This window comes from Pleurodeles waltl, chromosome 8, assembly GCF_031143425.1.
Source record: "Pleurodeles waltl isolate 20211129_DDA chromosome 8, aPleWal1.hap1.20221129, whole genome shotgun sequence".
Lineage (NCBI taxonomy): Eukaryota > Metazoa > Chordata > Amphibia > Caudata > Salamandridae > Pleurodeles > Pleurodeles waltl.
Window position 1 is genome coordinate 1,132,070,090 of NC_090447.1, and position 20,256 is coordinate 1,132,090,345.

At 43.7% G+C, this 20,256-nt stretch overlaps 1 protein-coding gene across 5 annotated transcripts in view; it reads right to left on the reverse strand.

Moving 5' to 3' along the window:
• MTRF1 (mitochondrial translation release factor 1) overlaps positions 1–20,256 on the reverse strand; it is a 119,499-nt gene that overhangs the window by 9,377 nt on the left and 89,866 nt on the right. For all 5 annotated transcript variants that reach the window (XM_069205344.1, XM_069205340.1, XM_069205342.1 and 2 more), the window contains 3 exons: positions 14,167–14,284; positions 12,836–12,972; positions 10,654–10,752 (listed from right to left, as the gene is read on the reverse strand). In XM_069205344.1, the coding sequence (XP_069061445.1) occupies positions 10,654–10,752; positions 12,836–12,972; positions 14,167–14,284 (354 nt within the window). The remainder of the gene's footprint in view (positions 1–10,653; positions 10,753–12,835; positions 12,973–14,166; positions 14,285–20,256) is intronic.

Consider the following 20,256-nt stretch of genomic DNA (forward strand, 5'->3'; position numbering starts at 1 on the left):
GACTTGCAGCCTCGGGTCCGTGTGGTGATGTTGAAGATTTTGACGCCCAGGAAAGATGCGTGGAAATTCTGGATGCACAGCAGCGATGAATCCACGCTGAGCTGGCGATGCGTCAATTTCACTAGTGTGGCATACATTTTTTCAGCCGTGGTGCAGGCGCTGCATCGATTTTTCTGCCGCTCGGCTTCGTGCATTAATTTTCTCTCTGGTTCTGCCAGCTTCTCCTTCCAGGAGCGCAGGGACTGGATCTGGCAACACTTGGCAAGTCAGGAGGGTTCGCCAAGAGAGCCCAGATGCTGACAGATGAGGTCTTTGATGTCCCTGCGACTCCTTAACAGGAGGCAAGCTCAGTCCAAGCTCTCAGAGAATCTTCACAAGCAGGGTACACAGCAAAGTCCTGTCTTTGTCCTCTTTACGGCAGAAGCAGCAACTGCAGGCCATACGGGCAAAGCACACACAGCAAAGGGGCAGTACTCCCCCCCTCCTCTAGCTCTTCTACTTGGCAGAGGTTCCTCTTGGTCCAGAAATATTCTAAAAGTCTGGGGTTTTGGGTCCACTATTCATTTATGCCTTTGAAGTAGGCAAACTTCAAAGGGAAGTCTCTGTTGTTCACAAGATCCTGCCTTGCCCAGGCCTGGCCCCAGGCACACACCAGGGGGTTGGAGACGGCATTGTGTGAGGACAGGTACAGCCCTTTCAGGTGCAGGTGCTAGCTCCTCCCTCCCCCTCTAGCTCAGGAAGACTCACCAGGATATGCAGGACATACCTCAGCTCCCTTTGTGTCGCTGTCTAGAGGGAATTCACAAACAGCCCAACTGTCAGTCTGACCCAGACGTGGATTTCACAGGCAGGAAGATGCCCAGGTTAAGCAAGAAAATGCCCACTTTCTAAAAATTGTATTTTCAAGCTGACAATCTAAAGACCAACTTTACCAAAAGATGTATTTTTTTAAATGTGAGTTCATAGACCCCAAACTCCATATCTCTATCTGCTCCCAATAGGAAACTGCTCTTAAAAGGTATTTAAAGGCAGTCCCCATGTTAACCCATGGGGGAGATAGGCCTTGCAATAGTGAAAAACGGATGTGGCAGTATTTCACTATCAGGACATGTAAAACACACTAGTACATGTCCTACCGTTTTAATGCACTGTAACCTGCCCATGGGGCTACCTAGGGCCTACTTTAGGGGTGACGTACATGTAGTAAAAAAGAAGGTTTGGGCCTGGCAAGTTGGTACAATTGGCAGGTCGAATTGACAGTACAAAACTGCACACACAGACACTGCAATGGTATGACTGAGATATGTTTACCTTTACAGGGCTATTCATGTGGGTGGCACAATCACTGCTGCACGCCCACTAGTAGCATTTGATTTACAGGCCCTGGGCACCTATAGTGCATTTTACTAGGGACTTACTAGTAAATCAAATATGCCAATCAAGGATAACCAACCATAATCACAATTTATACAGGGAACACTTGCACTTTAGCACTGGTCAGCAGTGGTAAAGCGCCCAGAGTACCAAAAACTAGCAAAAACAAAGTCTAGCACACAGCCAAAACCAAAGGAAGCAGAGGCAAAAAGACAGGGGAAACCACGCCAAGGATGCCAGGCCTAACATGTGTCCCCCCTCCAGCTGAAAGTGGGTAGAACTACCCAACCTCATTCCCTGTAGGGAGATGGACCACCTCAACAGTTTTGGGTTCTCACCCCTCATTTGCATTAACCATCTAAGGGGTCTGTGGTCTTTCTGAACCCAGATGTGACTCCCAAACAAGTATGGCGTCAACTTCTTCAGTGCCCAGACCACAGCAAAAAGCTTCTCTCTCAATTGCGCTCCACTTCTGTTCTATGGGTTGTAACCTCCTACTAATGAAGGTTACAGGCTGGTCTAAACCCTCTTCGTTTAGCTATGCTACAACTGTCCCCACACCATACTCTGAAGCGTCAGTCTGCACATCAAATTCCTTGGAGAAGTCAGGTGCCTTCAGCAAACTTGATGTGCACATGGCTGCCTTCAGAGCATCAAAAGCGGTCTGAAAAGCCTCAGTCCAGATCACTTTCTTGGGCTGCTTCCTGGAAATCATCTCTGTCAACTATGCAACAATGGTACCATACCCCTTGACAAACCTCCTGTAGTAACCCGTGAGACCTAAGAAGGCTCTCACCTCTGTCTGGGTCTTGGGGGGTACCAAGCCAGAATGACATCAATTCTGGGTTGTGGGGGGCCACCTGGCCACTCCCCACCTGGTGTCCCAGGTAGACCACGATTCCTGCCCTATTTGGCACTTACTAACCTTAATAGTGAGGCCTCCCTTCTGCAGGGCCTTCAAAACTTCACAGAGGTGCTGCAGGTGTTCCTTCCAGCTGGAGCTGAACATTGCAGTGTCATCCAGGTAGGCAGCGATTAAATCCTCCAGTCCAGCCAAGACCTGGTTACCCAACCTTTGAAAGGTGGCAGGGGCATTTTTCAACCCAAAGGACATGACCCTGAACTGGTAGTGCTCCTCTGGTGTTGAAAATGCTTACCTCTCTTTGGCTTTCGCCCCATCGGTCAAGGTAATCTGCCAGTACCCAGAAGTTAAGTCAAACGTGCTGAGGAACTTGGCAGCTCCCAGATGATCTATGAGCTCATCAGCTCGGGGGATGGGGTGTGCATTAGTCTCAGTGATGGCATTGAGTCCACAGTAGTCCATGCAGAACCGAAGTTCAGGATTGGCACCTAGGCAGTAGCCTTTGGAACCAAAACCACTGGGCTGGACCAAGGACTGCTGGAGAACTCTATCGCCCCTAATGCTAGCATCTTGAAAACCTCATTTTTTATAGTAGCTCTAACATTGTCAGTCACCCTGTGGCTCTTATGCTTCACAGGTGGACTGTCCCCAGTGCCCACATAATGTGTACACAAATGAGTGACCCATGGGGGTCAAGGAAAACAGAGAGGCAAACTGTCCCAGCAACTGGTGTCAATCCCTCTGCTGTTCCAGAGTCAGTGTGGGGGAGAGGTTCACACCCTTCACAGACCCACTCTCCTCCTCCAACCCATCACCTGTTGCCAAGGGCATGGTCAGTTCAGATGTCTCAAAATGTGGTTTGAGGAGGTTCACATGTAGGACCCTCAAAGGGTTCCTGGGATAGGTGACATTATTCTTGCACTCTACCACCTCAAAAAGCCCAGTCCATGTGTCCAGGAGAGCACGACGCTCCATTGGGGCCATGACCCACACTTTCTGGCCAGGCTGAAACTCAACCAGAGTGGCATTCTGGTCATACCTACGTGTCATGCCCTCCTGGCTGGCTTCTAGGTTTGCCTGAGTGAGTTTCCTGAAGTAGGCAGTCTGGTTCCTAAAGGCCAGCACGTAGCTAAATACTTCCTCGGGAGGCCTACTGGGAGCTTTCTCCCAGCCTTCCTTTACCAAATTCAGAAGTCCTCTCACAGCGCTCCCATACAGCAGCTCAAAGGGGATAAAACCAACACCTTCTAGTGTTAGGCAACCTAAGCACACTCTTCTCACAGTCTCAAATCTACTGTTGAGGATTTATATTTGGACCATGTCTGGCAGATAGGTTCTGTTAACTGATATAAGTACATATTGATGGCAATGGATTCATGTTCTTAATATTTGGATTTGACAACAGCGAAATGCAGGTGCTTGAAGGACTTGCATTGTCTTAAAGTCATATGAGGAGTCTATACATTTCAATCAGACAATAGCCTTGCATTTGCATCAAAGGCTTACAGCGATGCTAAGTTTGCTCTGGGAGCGTGTCTGCAATTCAGCAGCCTGTTTCAATCTGAGAGAAATGGTTCAATACAGCGAGAACAAGGTGTGTGTAACCAAGCCCGACCCCCGACCACTAGGGTGCTCAATTCAGATCTTAGTTATTAGCATCAAATGTATGGAGTTCAGACAGCATTAAATACCTTGCCTTGAAGAGTACTGGGTGGCCATACTCCATACGAAGTACTCGTCGAACTCTTTGTGTGTGTACCTGACCTAGATAGTCCTGGGAAGGTGGTGGAGGAAACACATTTGACCTGGACCAAAGTATAAATTTCTTACAAAGCGCTCAAGGGGTTAGAGACAGGCTATTTAGTTTGAAGCATCCTGAAGCCTCCCAAGTAGGTGACATAGTTCATGAAAAGATTTACATTAAATGTGCTTCTGGGCCATTCTATGGACCACCTGTTCCAGTTCTTGGAGTAAAAGGCAAACCAACTGTAATTGTGCCTCCATTGTCTTGTTCAAATAAAAACAAAGAGGTGTCCATTGACCAAATTAAAAAGTGGTTAAAAGCTAGTTGGTTGATCCTGTACAGCAGATCCTCCTGGACATCAAGAAAGATTCAGAGTAGATCCTCCCTATCCTCTCCCTACTCTGAGTTCAATTTCCCATGAAGAGTACAGCTTGAATACCTAGCCGGGGATACTCATGCCTACTGTGTCTCCAGGATTACATCAAACAATGGATTCCATGGAAGAATCTGATGCTGCAATTACTACAGTCTGTGGTTCAAGAACTACAACTGCATATTTCTTTCCACAGAGCTTGATGAGATCTCCACACTGCAAGCTTTACAGCACATCCTGTGCCCGAGGGCATATTTTTGGAAAGGATTCCAGTATCAGGTCATGGGACCCATTGAAACATGCCAATTGCCATATGTTTTGAGAGTTTCAATGAAGGACGTTTTTATTCCTGTTTCTATTTCAGATGACTGGGATACTGAGACTGTGAAATGCATGATATCTAATTTACAGATGTATACAACTGTTGTAACGAGGATTCTTATTTGAAGGCATTTCATTAGAAACAAATGTATTGTTTTCATCATTATGCACACTATTATGTTCATCAAGCTAGCTATCCCAGAGAAATATATAATTACACACAGTGGGAGCAATTCAAGAATCTGCCCCCTAATAGTCACCCAAATGCCCTAAAGAAATTCCCCTATTTACAGGGTGAGGGCAGATCACATCCCTCAGCTTTTTATTTTTCACAATGTCCACAAAAAAGTAAAGGAAAAATATTGAAAAGTATGTGGGGAAACAGATGTTGGCATGTGCAAAGTAAAGAAGCCCTATTCTAAGCATGCATTATACTCAAATAAATTATTTTTCTGAATTAAACAATCCAGCTGTCTAGATTTAGAGGCTATAGGGACTATGAATTACCTTAAAATGCCGTTTATATCAAAGACTGATTGTTGGTGGCAGCAAATAAACAGCTCAGACTCTGAAATAAATGCCATGATCCAAAAGGAACTTATAATTCTTCACAATTCTCTCCTGAAAGTTTAGTCATATGGCCCTATGATTCACATACATGCATGCACCGTTTCCTTTCCAACACTCCTGGTCAAAAAGCCCTGAACCGTGTTATAACAGATGCATACTTGTAGTCATTACTACGCGTGGGTAAACTGTGCCTGTGGTGGTTAGAACATTCCAGTTCTCCAGCTTTGAAGGAGCATTTGTCCCTAAATAAATGTGCAGTAACTTCCTCCTTGGACCAGGCCTGCTGGAACTAAACGATACATAGCAACAGGTGTATATACCACATATAATGAATGCAACAAAAATTCAGAGCGAGAAGCTGCTGAAAGAGTTTGACAGATAGATAAAATATGCAAGCAATTTTCAAGATTACCAATAATGGCATGTGCACTCTCTCTAAAAGAGCATAATGATCAAAAAACATGTCCGCAGCATTAGCTTTGCTTTAAGGACATTGGGTTTACAAACTGTACAATCAGGTTATGCACTTTAGCAACTCCTCAATGAGATAGCCATTTTTGAACCCTACAAATTAACATGGAAGATACTGGATGAGAAATAATCTACCTACACTTTGTTAAGTACACAGTAAATGGGGGAAACCCAATTTTCTGTTAGTGAAAATCCACCTGTTACATGGTTGATACATGGAGTCATTTCCCTCCCAAATTCAACTTTCCATTTTTATTACTGCCAGAAATATAAATCACTCGGATGGTAGGGGAAAATGCACAATTGACATTTATTTCATTTGCAGAAATTTCCATTCACCTACATGTGCATGAATGGAGATGACCCTGTGGTTACTGGTGTTTCCTGCTGCAGAGATTCTCTAGGTCAGTCATAACTGTGTGATTCCATTTCTTTTCATGGGATGTGTAACCCTTTGGTGTCTGGTTTAAATTGTGTCTTATCGCAACTCCTGTTTCGGCCATCCCAGTGCACAACACATTTTGTTTTTAAACATATTTTATTGCTTTTTGGCACAACAAACAAAATAAAGGATATTTTCATTGATCAATGTCAGGCAATATATACAGGAGAATATATCAGCATCAATCAATATACATAAATATATAGGTCGGTGGAGTGTTCACCTTCAATGAAGCAACTTACCACAATAGCAATCATGATAATATAGCCAGCGGAACAATACAGAAAGGGAAGGAACAAAACAAAATTATACAATTATTAAACACCCCACAATTCCTCCTTCCCCCAACTGTAACCACTGCAATGGGTCCACGCCTATTAAAGAACTAACACAAAGCACAGTTGGTGAGAGCTAGGTAATCACATACAGATTCTTAGAGGACAATTATTCAAAAGTATGAGCAAGTAACAAGTGGAAGGAATAGAGGCTGCGGCAACAGGAGGCACACACAGTTAAGTATGGCACAATCAACCTACTATCTCTGCCTATGGGTTGAATTGTTACAATAGTGCTTCCAACTCCATGGCTATGTGGTATTTACACAACCAACTGAACTCTTCCGGCGCAGTTTGTAGCTTTCTGCAAAGCCCCAGTGCCAAATCTCCTTGCGCCAACCTGCTGAGTTGGTACTATCCGGGATTTCCAATGGCGTGGGATTTGCCGCTTGGCTAGGAGGAGAGCCATATCAATGAAGTACATCTCAGCCTTCGCCGTGCTGGACCTAGGATAAATTCCCAGTATGCAGTGTTTGGCACTGTGCCAGTGTGAGGATCCATGAGTGATGCCAGTGAGTCTCTAATATCACGCCAGTATGGCAATAACATAGGACATGAACATAACGTGCAATAAATCCTCTTCATCTGACTAGCATCTAGGGCAGGAGGATGAAGCTGAGGTAAATACCTCCTGTTGCTTGGATGGTTTATATAGAGTCTGTGTAGTAGTGAAAACGGTATGAATTTGAATCATTTTTTCAGGTTATCAATCTGGGGTATTCTGCGATAAAGCTCCACTCTTTAAATATGATATAGAAGTCTGTCTCCATTGTGTTCTCAGTGGAAGTAATGAGGTATGTAAATGGGCATGTAATCCTTTATATAACCAATTAACCAGGTATCTACCAGTACCCATTTCGTAGAAAGCCTGGATTAGTGCATGTGCCTTAGGTTTGGAGCTCGTCAGTGACCAATGCGTTCTGACATAGCATAGTATGTTGGCTTGGATGAGAAACAGTGCCCCTGGGAGCTCATGATCTTGTATGAATTCTTGGTGTGACAACAGTGTCTCATCACTAAAGTCTCCGACCATGGCGACCCCCGCTGTTTCTCAGGGCAAGAGCCCAGTAGATGTAAGCATGGCCACAGTATTACGCAGACCTCGCAAAGGGGGTACAGTCTGAGGCAGAGTGTGGGTATCTAAGTGCCATATTGCAATACATGAGGACGTTGTTTAGTAAAAGGAAGAGCCCTGGAGGGCGCATAGCTCCAGGCAGTAACAATTTTTGTAATGTACAAAAATCCAATGCATGCAGCGAATAGCCAATTTCTTGCAAGTTGATCCCAGCCAGCCAATAAGATAACCATTGCAGCTGGCCAGTGAGGTAGTGTGATTTAAGATCAGTTGCACCCAGCCAACCCTCGTCTGGGAGGAGCTGCACTTCAAGAAGACCGACATGTCGTCTTCCGTAGCCTCCAAATGAAACCTTAATACACCACACACTTTTAAATAATGGCTCATATTTAAGGTTAACTTTCACTGGCTGCTGCAGGTTGGAGCCAGGCCAACCTTATGTGTTTACAGTTTCTAAAACAATGCAGTGCTGTAGAATACCCTTGTATCCCCTACCTCATCGTGTAATCAGAGTGGTCCCTTGCCCTAGAACGGACATTCATTCTGACAAAATTGGTAAATCTGTTGCAGTCTTAATACAGAAGGTGGTACACCTTTGATCTCTGTGGCTGAGATATACAACTTGCAAACAGCCAGAACTGTTATCGAAATACAGAGGCTGTTAAAAGCACAATATCCAACTCATTTTGCAGACATTGTACAAACGATTTTCAACATCGATAGTACAACTGGTACTGTGCACTTTCTTTATGAATATTGAATCTGATCTGGTGAGTGAATTAAAAAATGTATTTGGAATAAATCCTTTATTCTCTCACCCCTTGTTCTCAAGTCATTTTGGAGGATTCCCCACCATTCTTCTAATGATCTGCTATGGTGTTATCATGTTCTTCCTGATTCAACATGGGTCTCAAATTCCTCAGCAACATGGAGTACTTGTATCCAGCTGAGCAAAAGAGCAGGGAATCCCTAGCACATTATCTGGGACATAAGTGGCTTTCTGAATGAGATTTGGACGTTGTCCTTTCGCAAAATGGATACTCTAGATTTGAGACTAGTCTTTTGCTGCATGAACTTAACAAATGAAATCATACTGCATCTGGAGCAGCATCCAGTGGTATTCCTGGACATGACGCTTGTGCAACTGCTGCAATCACACCAGAAACATTGTTGAGCAATACACCTCGTCATGCTTCTAAGTGCTTGTGATGATGAAATGGCTTCATCATTTGAAAAGCTTCTTGAGGATTGCCTTGCACTGCTGATGTCATTTGAGCCACCGATCAAGGCGCTCTCACCATCTTTGAGTGTTTATATGAAATCTGTTCTAGTAATCTCGGTCATCCACCTCACAACCAGCCGCACCATGTCAACAGTGGCAACTCATCCCATCAATCATTCCTAAGCTGCCTGTGATCGTACTATTGTGGAAACATCATCGATCTACAACCAGAACAGCTTGTCCTACAAACTGATAGAGAAAATAGATATCAAGTATCAAGTGAAAAAGACTGTCATGAATCCCCTTGAATAAAAAAACAGAACTACCACCAGACTATTTTTTCCTCTTTTTTTTCCATTTCCATTTTTTCCACGCTGTATCATTTTTTCCACTTCAGTGCATCTCAGTGTCATGGCTGGACTCCTTAATTATCAAACCATATCTCTTCCTAATTGATGTACCACTATGAGAATACTTTTTAATTAAATATAATGTTTTATATTACTGCTTGACACACACAAGGATCGAAAGAAAAGTATTCATGCAAAGTGTCATGCATCAATTTATGATGGCTTACATATATATTTATGCTGCTATTTACTTATTAGTTTATTTTAGATGTGAAGTTTGACATTTCCATTCTAAGAGCATGGATTTACTTTATTTTTATTAGTTCTATTTATTTTATTTACACAAACCAGAATCCCTAAAATGACACAGTCTTCATGATTTTAGTTATGTTAGACTCAGGTGTACAACTAGTGGACTCCCAAAGCGAGACTCCATTTTGAGCAAACTACATTAGCTGGTCTGCCTTTGGGCTACATTCAGCATATCATTATCGTTCACAAAACTCTGGAAAGTGTCAAATCATCTTAACAATGGCTCTGCTAACATACAAGCTACATGATATCTACATTTCAAGGGCCGACAGTGGATCTGTGAAATAAACATATACAAGTTGATGTATTTTCATCGTGCTGGCTCATACTGGGAATGTCTTGGATAAATGGAAAGTCCCCCAGTCTATGCTGAAAGTCAATGGACAACCCTATATAAACCACATGAATTGACCACTGAATTAGAGAGGTCTTCGCTTCAGTGTATTACGAGAGGTCCTGCTAGAAGACTGGCTGCAGCATTTACTCTTATGCTGAGAGTCAATACAGAGAGGAGAGGAGCTAAGCCCAGCTACTGTGTGTTTTCCTTCCGAGGGAGCACTCTGAGCTTCCAGCTGACTGGCAGTGAAATGTATGCAGCACGCTGAGCCCCAAGAAACTCTAGAGGCAAGTTGGCTACTCCGTGTTCTTTTATGATAGCGCTTAGAAGTAGTTTTTAAAGTGTTAGGCTGCTAGGGACATTCTAATTATTTTAGAACAGTTAATTTTATTCTTGCTGCTTGCAAGATGGTTTAGTCCTGTTTTAATTCTATTCTGTGTATTTATTACTCAGGTACTAAGTGACAGGATAAGATTGTTTAAATAAAACACTTTTATATGCATGTAGTGTCTTTTCTTAGTGCAGTGCTTGAATGTTGTATTTTAAAGAATGAAATTGGGTTTGAATTACTACTGCGTTCCAGACACACTTCACAGGACTGCTAGTAACCCAAAGCCCTGACACAGCACCAGCAGGTATGCTCAGTGAACTTGTGTGGGGCTGCAATGACCTGGACTCCTTTTGCACACAGGACGCCTATCTACGAGAGTCACCTCAAAAAGCAACTACTGTAAATGTTACCATGCTCACACCTGTGCAACTTTGATGTTTTTACACAGTAACATATATCATTACCTCCACAACACCCTGATCGCAGCATCATAGGGTAGAATGAAAAGCAACATTGCTATAATAATTAAAGTACCTTGATATTACGGACTTCATAAGAAATTCTATGATCCGTCAGTCGGTCCTGTGTGAAGTTATAGGTGCGTATCCTATCTGATTGCGCTCTTGATCCTAGCTGCATCAGAAAGATGAAAAATTTACAGAAATAAGCATCAACAAAAACTCTTCTGTAGTTAAAATAACAATGTGGCTGAACCTTGACAAAAACTAATTAAGTAGGCAAAATACCATTCATGAAAGGGATATTATTTTTTTGTTTTTAAACCAATAGAATAACTAAAGTTGTTGATCGCTGGTATTGTAGAGTAATAATAACCCATAATAATGCAGAGCTGGATTAAACCCTGTGGAGGCCCGTAGGCAGTCGAAATTTCGGGGCCCACGGCCCCCCTCACAAATTATCTCCTAATACGTTTTTAATTTTACTAACCAACAATTTTGGGCGCCGACATTCTGGGGCTACTAACTTTTTCAGTTGATTCATTTTTTCTATCTTTTGGAAACAATTTAAGAAAGCTTGATTCTAAATTTCTTTCAATATCAAATCAATATTATTTTGATCTGTTGTTGTGGGCCCTTAAAAGGAGTGGGGCCCATAGGCCGGTGCCTACTTTGCCTATTTGGTAATGGGGACTGCTTTTTGGCCCTAGACATTAAAAGAGTACTTTGTGGAAGTATGTAGCGCAAAAAAAATAACAACAATAAATACCAGGATTGAAGCGAAATAGCAGGTGTTGCTACTGGGAGAAAATGTTTAGGAAACTGAAGATGCTAAGGAAAAAATGTTAGTAGTCCAGTTTCAGATGGAAGCATCTCTATGGCATTGATCAAGATTATAATAGGTCTCCAGTGTGCAAGCTGGAGGCTAAATTAGAAGAGTTGCTTGTTATGCCATATTTTGGCATATCTTACCCTATCATTCTTGAGCATAAATATAAAGTGTTGACTGATGGAAAGTTTACACTGTGAAACCCAATGTGTGGCAGAAAGCACCTGAAAGGCATATGACTTATCTGCTCGGTCAGAGTTATCATATATGATACTGAAGAGAGACACCAGAAGAAATAACAGATCTTAATGAAGCCACCTACTATTGATCATGATCTTGCAATGGTGACAGGGAAGAGAAGAAAGCTAGAGTACTTGCTGAAAAGACTTTATAGCACTTGATACAAAATTATGTGAAGGTTGAAGCATAAAATGAGTTTAAAACATAACGCTGGTCCTGTTAAATCAGAATGTCATTGGTTTATCCATCCATTTTAGAGCAGAAATGAAGAGTATGCTGTGCTTGTGCTGTTATTGTGGAAATCGAGTCATCTAATTTTATTTTATTATTCTGGTTCTAGCAAAGGGGTGGATGGCTATTCTAAGGATATCTACTGACCTGCGTGGTCTTGCAGATAACATTCTGGTTACTGTACGTGCTCTCGACAAATATTAATGAAAGGGTGACAAACAGGAGCAACTGTATTCTGGAATTTGGACCTCAGCCCTTAGTTAACATTTTAGTTGTGTTACACCCTATATCAATGCAGGGTCTTGTATCATTTATTCAAATACCTGGAGGACTCACCAGTGTACTCCCGGGGAAATACCTGGAGGACTCACCCGTGTACTCCCGGGGTATTTTTTCATTTTTTTACTGGGGAAGTAGAATGTCAAGGGGGGCTTCTTAATAAAGTTTGGCTTTAGAACAGGGGCAGCTCTCAGCAGGGACAACAGTGAGTTGGGAAAAGCCTTCAGCCACACAGGTGGCTAGACATCAAATTATCTTCTCTGTCACAGCTGTAGCAGGACAATTCAGAACATGTCGAGGACCTCTAGGAAGGAATAAGATCTCTCTTTCCCAAAGGGTACAACCAAGGTGTGGTGAGGCAGACATTTCCTTTCCGGTTTCCCCATGTATCCCAATCAGATCCTGAGTACAATTTGTCACTTTCCAGTGGCATAGTCCTCTGCTTGTCTCACTGTGCTGCCACAGGCAAACACTCTAGTACTATGGTTCTCTATTCTCTTTGACACACATCAAAGGCACAGGCAGATTAGCCATATCAAATCAGATACTCGCATGTGTCTTGTGAAACAAAGCCTAATTTCGGCCCTTTCTGTTCCAAGCCCACTCAATGTAACAATGAAAGTCTATATGTTTGAGCCTGTTTTAAAAACACCCAGGAAGGAAAGAAGAGTTTGTATACCTGCAGTTTTCTAGCACTTTGTCTTTCGCCATGTCCTTTCTGAACAGTCTGACTGTACAGTTTTGCTTTCAGCATCCGTAAAGCTTTCTCCTTATTCAACAGCTGGGAACGCTCCTGTTGGCATTCTACAGTTATTCCTACAAGGCAGAAAAGGAGTAATCAAGTAAGCTGTGTGGCCTTTCACACAAAGCTAGGCAGTTTCACAAGCATTCATAAGCTATAAATTAGGAACAAAGCCAGGTAAATGTAGATTATTATTTGCTCCAAATAAGTCATTAACACAAACTTTTAGCTCTAGATGAATTATTCTAAAATATATATGGGTGTACCAGGGTACTATGTTCTATGTAGCATCCACACCAATAACCCAAAGGCATCTTAGTTCTCATTCAAGTTGTAAGGAGTTCTACTGCTGGGGTAAATAGCAGTGGTAAAAGCGTTCTACTTCTAGGGCAGACAGCATTGCTGAAAGTTTCCTACTTCTAGGGTCAACAGAATTAGTAAAAGGATGACTCTTGTTAAGTCTCTCTAGAGAAAGGTAGAGAATTCAAGAAGGACCTAATAGCAAGGAAGAACTCATCTGGTGGATGCCAGAACACATGAATGGCCATGCTGATTAATTAAAAAAACACCTATGCACCTAGCTGAGTCACAAGTACGAACATAGGTGCTACAATACAATCCATAATTCAGAAGAATGAACGTATCAACCACGTACGAAACAATAGAAATATGGATGTATTAAATTGAAATGCAGAGTAGAATGTCTACGTGCAATCATTGTTGAAAGGTTTACCTTATCTGCTTTGACTGGTTAAAGCAGCATGTTTCAGCAACAACTATATAGATTATAGCAATTACTATGCAATTCATTGGTGGAGAGGGATTCCGGACATATTCTCGGACGCTTGATTAGTGTTCTAAAGAAGGCCCTGTAAAACTCAACCCTTAAATATCAGGACACCTTCCAAAGTTTTACTATGGACAGCTTACTCTATGTTTCCCATTCATTTTGGCACAAACGACTGCTTCTCATTCGGACCCATAGCTTGGAATGCATTTGTAAAATGAAATATCAATGGCCAACTAATCAAAGTCTGCATCTATAAACTGTGAAGTCTGTACAATGAAGTTTCTGTGAACAGGACAATATTTCAGTAAAGTGCAATAAAGGTCAGTTTGGTTATAAAAATTAAAAAAATAGGCACACGGACTTGCATACTGTTTTGACGAACGACAAGAGACTATTCAGTTCCTGTGTAGAATGCGAGGAATCTAGAAGTATTTGTAAGAGGGCACACACTTTATGACAAACGTACAAAGAAACGTACCACTGGGAAGGTGGACAATTCTCACAGCGCTATCAGTTGTATTAACATGTTGTCCTCCGGCTCCTTTCGCTCTAAAAGTATCAATACGCAAGTCCTTCTTATCCACTTTGATGTCTACCTAGAGTGATTCAAAATACTGTTACTGTATACATATTAGAAAGAGAAGATGTTCACGATGTAGGAAAAAAAGATAAATCTTAAAAAAGTAACATTATCAGGTCAATTTTAGTTATTGTTATGGGGTATGTCTAATTTATTCGAAATGTAGACAATAACGAGATAATGAAACACCTTAGAAAAACATTAGGGAGTAATGTACACAATGGCACATGCTTAATGAGATCCTCAAAGAATAAGAAAAGGAACACAATGCCAATAGAACATTCTAATGGGCGCCTTTTGAAAGCGCCACCTTTATGATAATATTGAGTGAGATAAGCCTCTGTATGGTGCCATCAAATTCCTTCATTCTGGCAGCATATATACATCATTATATATTGAATGGTAAATGCATGGTATATATATATTTCACACTTAAAAGTATTAGTTAGAGGTTAATAAAACTAATTGAGAGGACAATGACAATGGGACCGATTCTCAAAAGGTCTAGGATGGACAGGTCAGAATTTACAATGAATACATTTCTGAAAGATTCTTAAAGGCATTCCAGGAGTACTCCTGGGGTGTGCTGTAACTGTTGCAGCGTCCCAGAAAGTATACATTTCCGCTTGTGGAAATGTACAGCATAGGTGGATTTGCACTGTTTCAATTTTTTTTGATTCCCCACGAATTTTAGGAGTGTTCCTCTCCTTTCTAAAAATGCATTTACTCCTGTATTTGTTAGCAGCAAATGCCCAACCATTTTTATAGTGCGGATCTACTTGCAAAAGGCTTTTGAATACCCATCAAAGTGCAGGTTTGTTGTGGTTTCCACCTACTGAAGTATGGCAGCATTTTCACATGGGAAATCCCACCATGCTTGAAGAATTTTAAGCAGGTTAAATCCAGTTGTCATGCACGCCCAGGACAACCACATCAATTCAATCAGGGCAATACGAGCATTGCCTACATTTCATTAGGGCCAAAGAACAACTATATTAGCATCCCACTTTATTTTTCTGTAGGGAGGCAAGCTGACATTTTCGGCATACCGGGGTTACTACACTGATATCATTTTTAGGGACACGCTCATGACAGCAAATTGCTTGCAGGAGAACTGCAGGTGTGTAATGGAGGCCTGACAGAGAATGATCCGAGAGAGCCAATGTTGTTGCATAACATGAGTTAGATGTTTATGGTTTTCGAATAGGAAGAATAGAGTCAGTGGCGTAACGAAAGTGGAAGGCCCCCCCCTGCAATGACATGGAAGGGCCCCCCTCTCCGGACTCACTGAGGCCAGGTGCTCTGTTGAGGGAGGTCAGGAGCTCGTGACCCCTCCCAGGGTATGCGGGGGCTTTGTTACGCCACTGGATAGAGCAGCTCATCTCCGTTCTGGATTGACAATGGTCTTGAACAGAGGGTAGGAGCTCAGTATCTTCTATGAAATGTACACTTGCATATCCGAGAACACAGCTTGGAATCTCTGTCTGAGTCAATTCTTTGAGAAATCAAATTAAGCTGCCGTATTTTAGGGCTATAAGAGGACAGGATAGCATGATCATTGGTGTGGCAGGGGTTCACTAAAGCAATTTGGTGCACATTTATTCCTGTTGCATCCATCAAGGATCCATCCTCCTTATGTGACAAGGAGTCAGCAGATTATGCTAATTTCTTGCAAGAGTGATGGCACATGTAGCTGTGAAGAGATACAGATAGGTCAGGTTTCTACTGACAATTGCAGAGCAATCTGGCTTTATCCAAATTGTCATTGTTACCCTGAAAATGTTTGGCTGCAATGGTACTTTTGAGTTTTAAAATTCAAGAGAAGGTAATGAGTCAGTTAGACAAAGTGGGTGCGGAAGGAAAAAAAACATGTTTAATCAGTACTGGATAAAGGTCATGGGTACAAACGGCCTTGTTAGATGAGGTCCATAAATAATCTCATCACCTCAAAGTTCATGATGTGTTAGACCTGACATCCTTGGTGTGGTTTTCCCTAACTTTTTGCCCTCTGACCTCCTGTTATTCAGACTCATGTTTGCTGGTTTTTAGGATTCTAGGCACTTTACCACTGCTGACCAGTGCTTAACTGCAGGCATTCTGTACACTAAACACAGTGACATTGGCTGCCCCATGATTGGCATATTTAATTTACTTGCAAGTCCCTAGTAAAGAGCACTAAATGTACCCAGGGCCTCTAACCAAAATGCTACTAGTGGGCCTGCAGCACTGATTGTGCCACCCACTACAGTAGCCTTTCAAACATGTCTCAGGCCTGCACCTGCAGAGCCTGTGTGTGCAGTTTTTGCAGTTGTGTGGAGAAACTTTTTATTAACTTTTCTCCTGCAGTTTCATCAGGGCATCCAGGCCCTTCACAAACAAAGGAAACAACAATAGACATAGCAGCATTGGCACTCACTATCAATACATAGCATATCTCAAGAACAGGCAACTACACAGGCAATACGTGCAGGTCCCTCCTACTCAGCCAGTAGTGCCTCGCCAATCTTTCGATGTCCATTTGAACCCCTTCTTATATGTTAAATGTCCATGGTTTATCTGGGACTGGTTCCAGATGAATCCCTCGTGCCTCCACCCAACTGTTGCATATTTTGTAATACTTTTGGGTCTTTCCAATCCCATGAAGAAATCCATACCTCTGATCGAACCCTCAATCGAGAGGTCATGTATCTCCTTCCATGCCTTTGCGATATCCCTCTAAGCGAGCATTAGACCCTGCCACAGGAGGGTCTTTTGATATAGTGTGCCTCCAAGCCTGTTGGTAATGTGTAGAAGAATCAGTCCCTCTGAATTTTCCAGCCTAATACCTCCTCCAACTTTCTAAGGACACCCTCTCTGAAACGTGCAAGGGCCAAGCAGTGCCTGAACATGTGTGTTAAGCTTCCTGGTGTATCCCCACAACGCAGGCATGCACTGTTGGTCATGAAGCCCATGCGATGAAGTTGCGGCCTCATGGAATAGGTGCGATAGAGTAGTTCTAATTGAATGTACCTGAATTGTAAATCTATGGCTGTCTCTTTGGGTGCCTCCAATGACTCCCTCTAGTCATCATCGTCTAAGTCTCCTAGGTCTGTCGCCCAGGCCCTGTGTACCTTCTCCATGGGATCCAGCATGTTTCTTAGGAGCATTTATAAGTCTGCGATAGTTTATGTTCTGTCATGTTTGTCAATGGCGCCCGAAGCATGGATGTCAATTCGTGTTGAAGTTGTAGGTATAAAAAAAAACTGCGTGCAATGAAGGATGTATTCCCTCTGTAGGTCTTGGAAGGATTTCAATATTCCGTTTTCCATATCCCCGTGGTCGAGATCCCCAAAAGGTCCCAGGCCGAGAAGCTTTGCAGAGCCATGACCCACAGGAGGTAGGTCCCCTGCCATAGCAGCGTTTCTAGTATCAATCTAATTTTCCCCCAGCCTGTGGCCTTTTTAGCCTCCTCCCATGTCTCTAGCACCACCCAAGTCGCCAGAGGTAATTTCTAGAGGAATGTGTGTTAGGTCCCGTATTCCCATGACTGTTCCGTCCAGAGCAAAAGCCGGGTCTCTGAACCCCTTGAACGAACAATCATTCATTATAAGGAGATGGGTCGCCCAGTAATACACGCGAATATCCGGCGTGGCTATGCCTCCCTCAAACACTAGTCAACAACACTTATCTTAGGAGATGCGCGGAGTCCCACTCCCCCAGAGCAATGTACACAATTGGGCGTTCACTTTCCAGAAAAATTATTTAGCGATGGGAAGCAGATGGTTCTTTAAATGGTATAAAAGGCGTGGTGCCACCATTTTAAATATGGCCGAGCGCCCCAGTAAGGACAATGGGAGAGCCTTCCAGAACAGAATGTATATAGACAATCTCTCTAGCTGCGGTGCCAAGTTCCTCTTAAAAGAACTATGGTGGTCATTATGACATTGGCGGTACATACCGCCTACCGCCGCAGTGACGGCTGCCAACGTACCCTCACTGTGGCTACCATATGTCCGCCATATTATGAGCACTGCCTGACTTCTGCCACAATAAGGGCGGAAATCTGACAGTGCTCATAGTGGTGAACGGTGGTAAGCTGGCAGTGCTAATACCATCACCGCCACGCCAGTATAATGCCACCAGCCGTATTATGACCAGTAATACGGCCTGGCGGTATTCTGCTGGCGGGATGCTGCTGGTGATAGCAGTGCCCCTTCTTGTTCCCTGCCGGAAGACCTCCTAGCCCAAGGTAAGTCGGGCTTCCGACAGGGGAGGAAGGGTGAGGGGTGTTGTGTGTGTGTGTGTCTGAGTGTGTGCATGAATGTCTGAGTGTGTGTGTGAATGCGTCTGTGAGTGTTGTTGGTGTATGCATGGGAGTGGATTTGTGTAAGAATGGTGAAGTGAGTGCGTGTCTGCATGTCAGTGTGAATGTGTGTAGGAATGTGTGTGAGTATGTCTGGAAGTATGCGTGTATGTCAGTGTGAGTGAATGGGTGTATGCTTGGTGCGTCTGGGTGTCTGTGAGCGTGTATGCGGGAAGGGGGGTGTGAGGTGATGTGTGCGTGTGTGGCTGTGGGGATGGAGTCAGTTGTGTGGTGTGTGTGTGTATGGGGGTGAGTAAGTGGATCAGAGGGGGTGGGGGTTAGTGTGTGTATTGGGGGTGGGTGGGGGAGTGTTTGGATGGAGGGGGGCTGGGAGTGTATGGAGGGGGCTGGGAGTGTATGGAGGGGGCTGGGGAGTGGGGAGCCGCCTACCGGTGACAATGAAGGAATTCCCTGTCACCGGTAGGGCCTACCGCCATGGTTTTCGTGCCATTGCTAATGCCACAAAAACAGGGTGGTAGGCCAGCTCATAATGCCATGGGCGGTACAATGTCGGCCACCAGGCTGGAGATAGATATCTCCGGCCCAGTGGCTCATACCACCATGGCGGTATGAGTGGAGAAGTGGCAGGTTAGCTGCAGCCAACCCACCAATCTCATAGTGTTGCGGTATGTACAGCCACATTAGGGTCATAATGAGGGCCTATGCGCGCTCCCGGTGACAAACACACCCCAGTACTTGAACCCTTTGTGGAGAATCAATAGGCCAGACTCCCATGTCAATTCAGTCGGGCATGGGGTTATAGGATGAATTACAGACTTCTGAGAGTTGATACAGAGCCCTGAGTACTCACCATATATCTCTAGGATTTGCAATGCCCTCAGTCCAGATATCTCAGGTTCTCCCAAGAACAGGAGTATGTCGTCGGCATATAATGATATTCTGTCACTTACCGCATCCTCACACTGGAAACCCTATATAATGGAGCCACTCTCACCCAGGCGGCCAGTGGCTCTATTGCGACCGCAAACAACAAGGGAGACAGGGGGGCAACCCTGACGTGTGCCCTTCTCCACTGGAAACCAGTCTGAGACCTGGCCCCCCATAAGCACCCTGGCTCTGAGATCGGTATAAAGAAGCCTCACATAGCTAAGAAACTGGGGTCCACAACCAATCGGCTCAAGAAGGGTGACCATATATGCCTAGTCAACCGAATCAAAGGCTTTCTGAAAGTTGATGGATAGCAAGGTCCTGTGTTCCCCCACTGATGTGTTCAGGGCAATAGCATTATGCACATGCCACACACTGTGCCTTGCAGCACGCGTTGACATAAACCCAGATTTATCTAGGTGTACAAGATGATCAATAATCCTTCCCAAGCGATAGGCCAGTGCCTTCGACCACAACTTAACCTCTCTATTCAATAGTGAGATAGGTTGGAAATCTTCGCAGTGTTGGCCAGCAGTTCCCAGTCTAGGCAGTACTATGATATCTGCCATGTGAAGATCCGGGGGTAATCTACCCTTTTCCAGTGCCTCTCAAAACATTTCCAGCATAGGCTGGTCTGACTGTTGCCATACAAGATGCCAATACTCGGGTGGGAAGCCGTTCAGTCCAGGCGCTTTCCTGGGGTTCAGCTGGGCCAATCCCGCTCTTAATTCTTCAACCGTAATGTCTGGCTCTAGGGA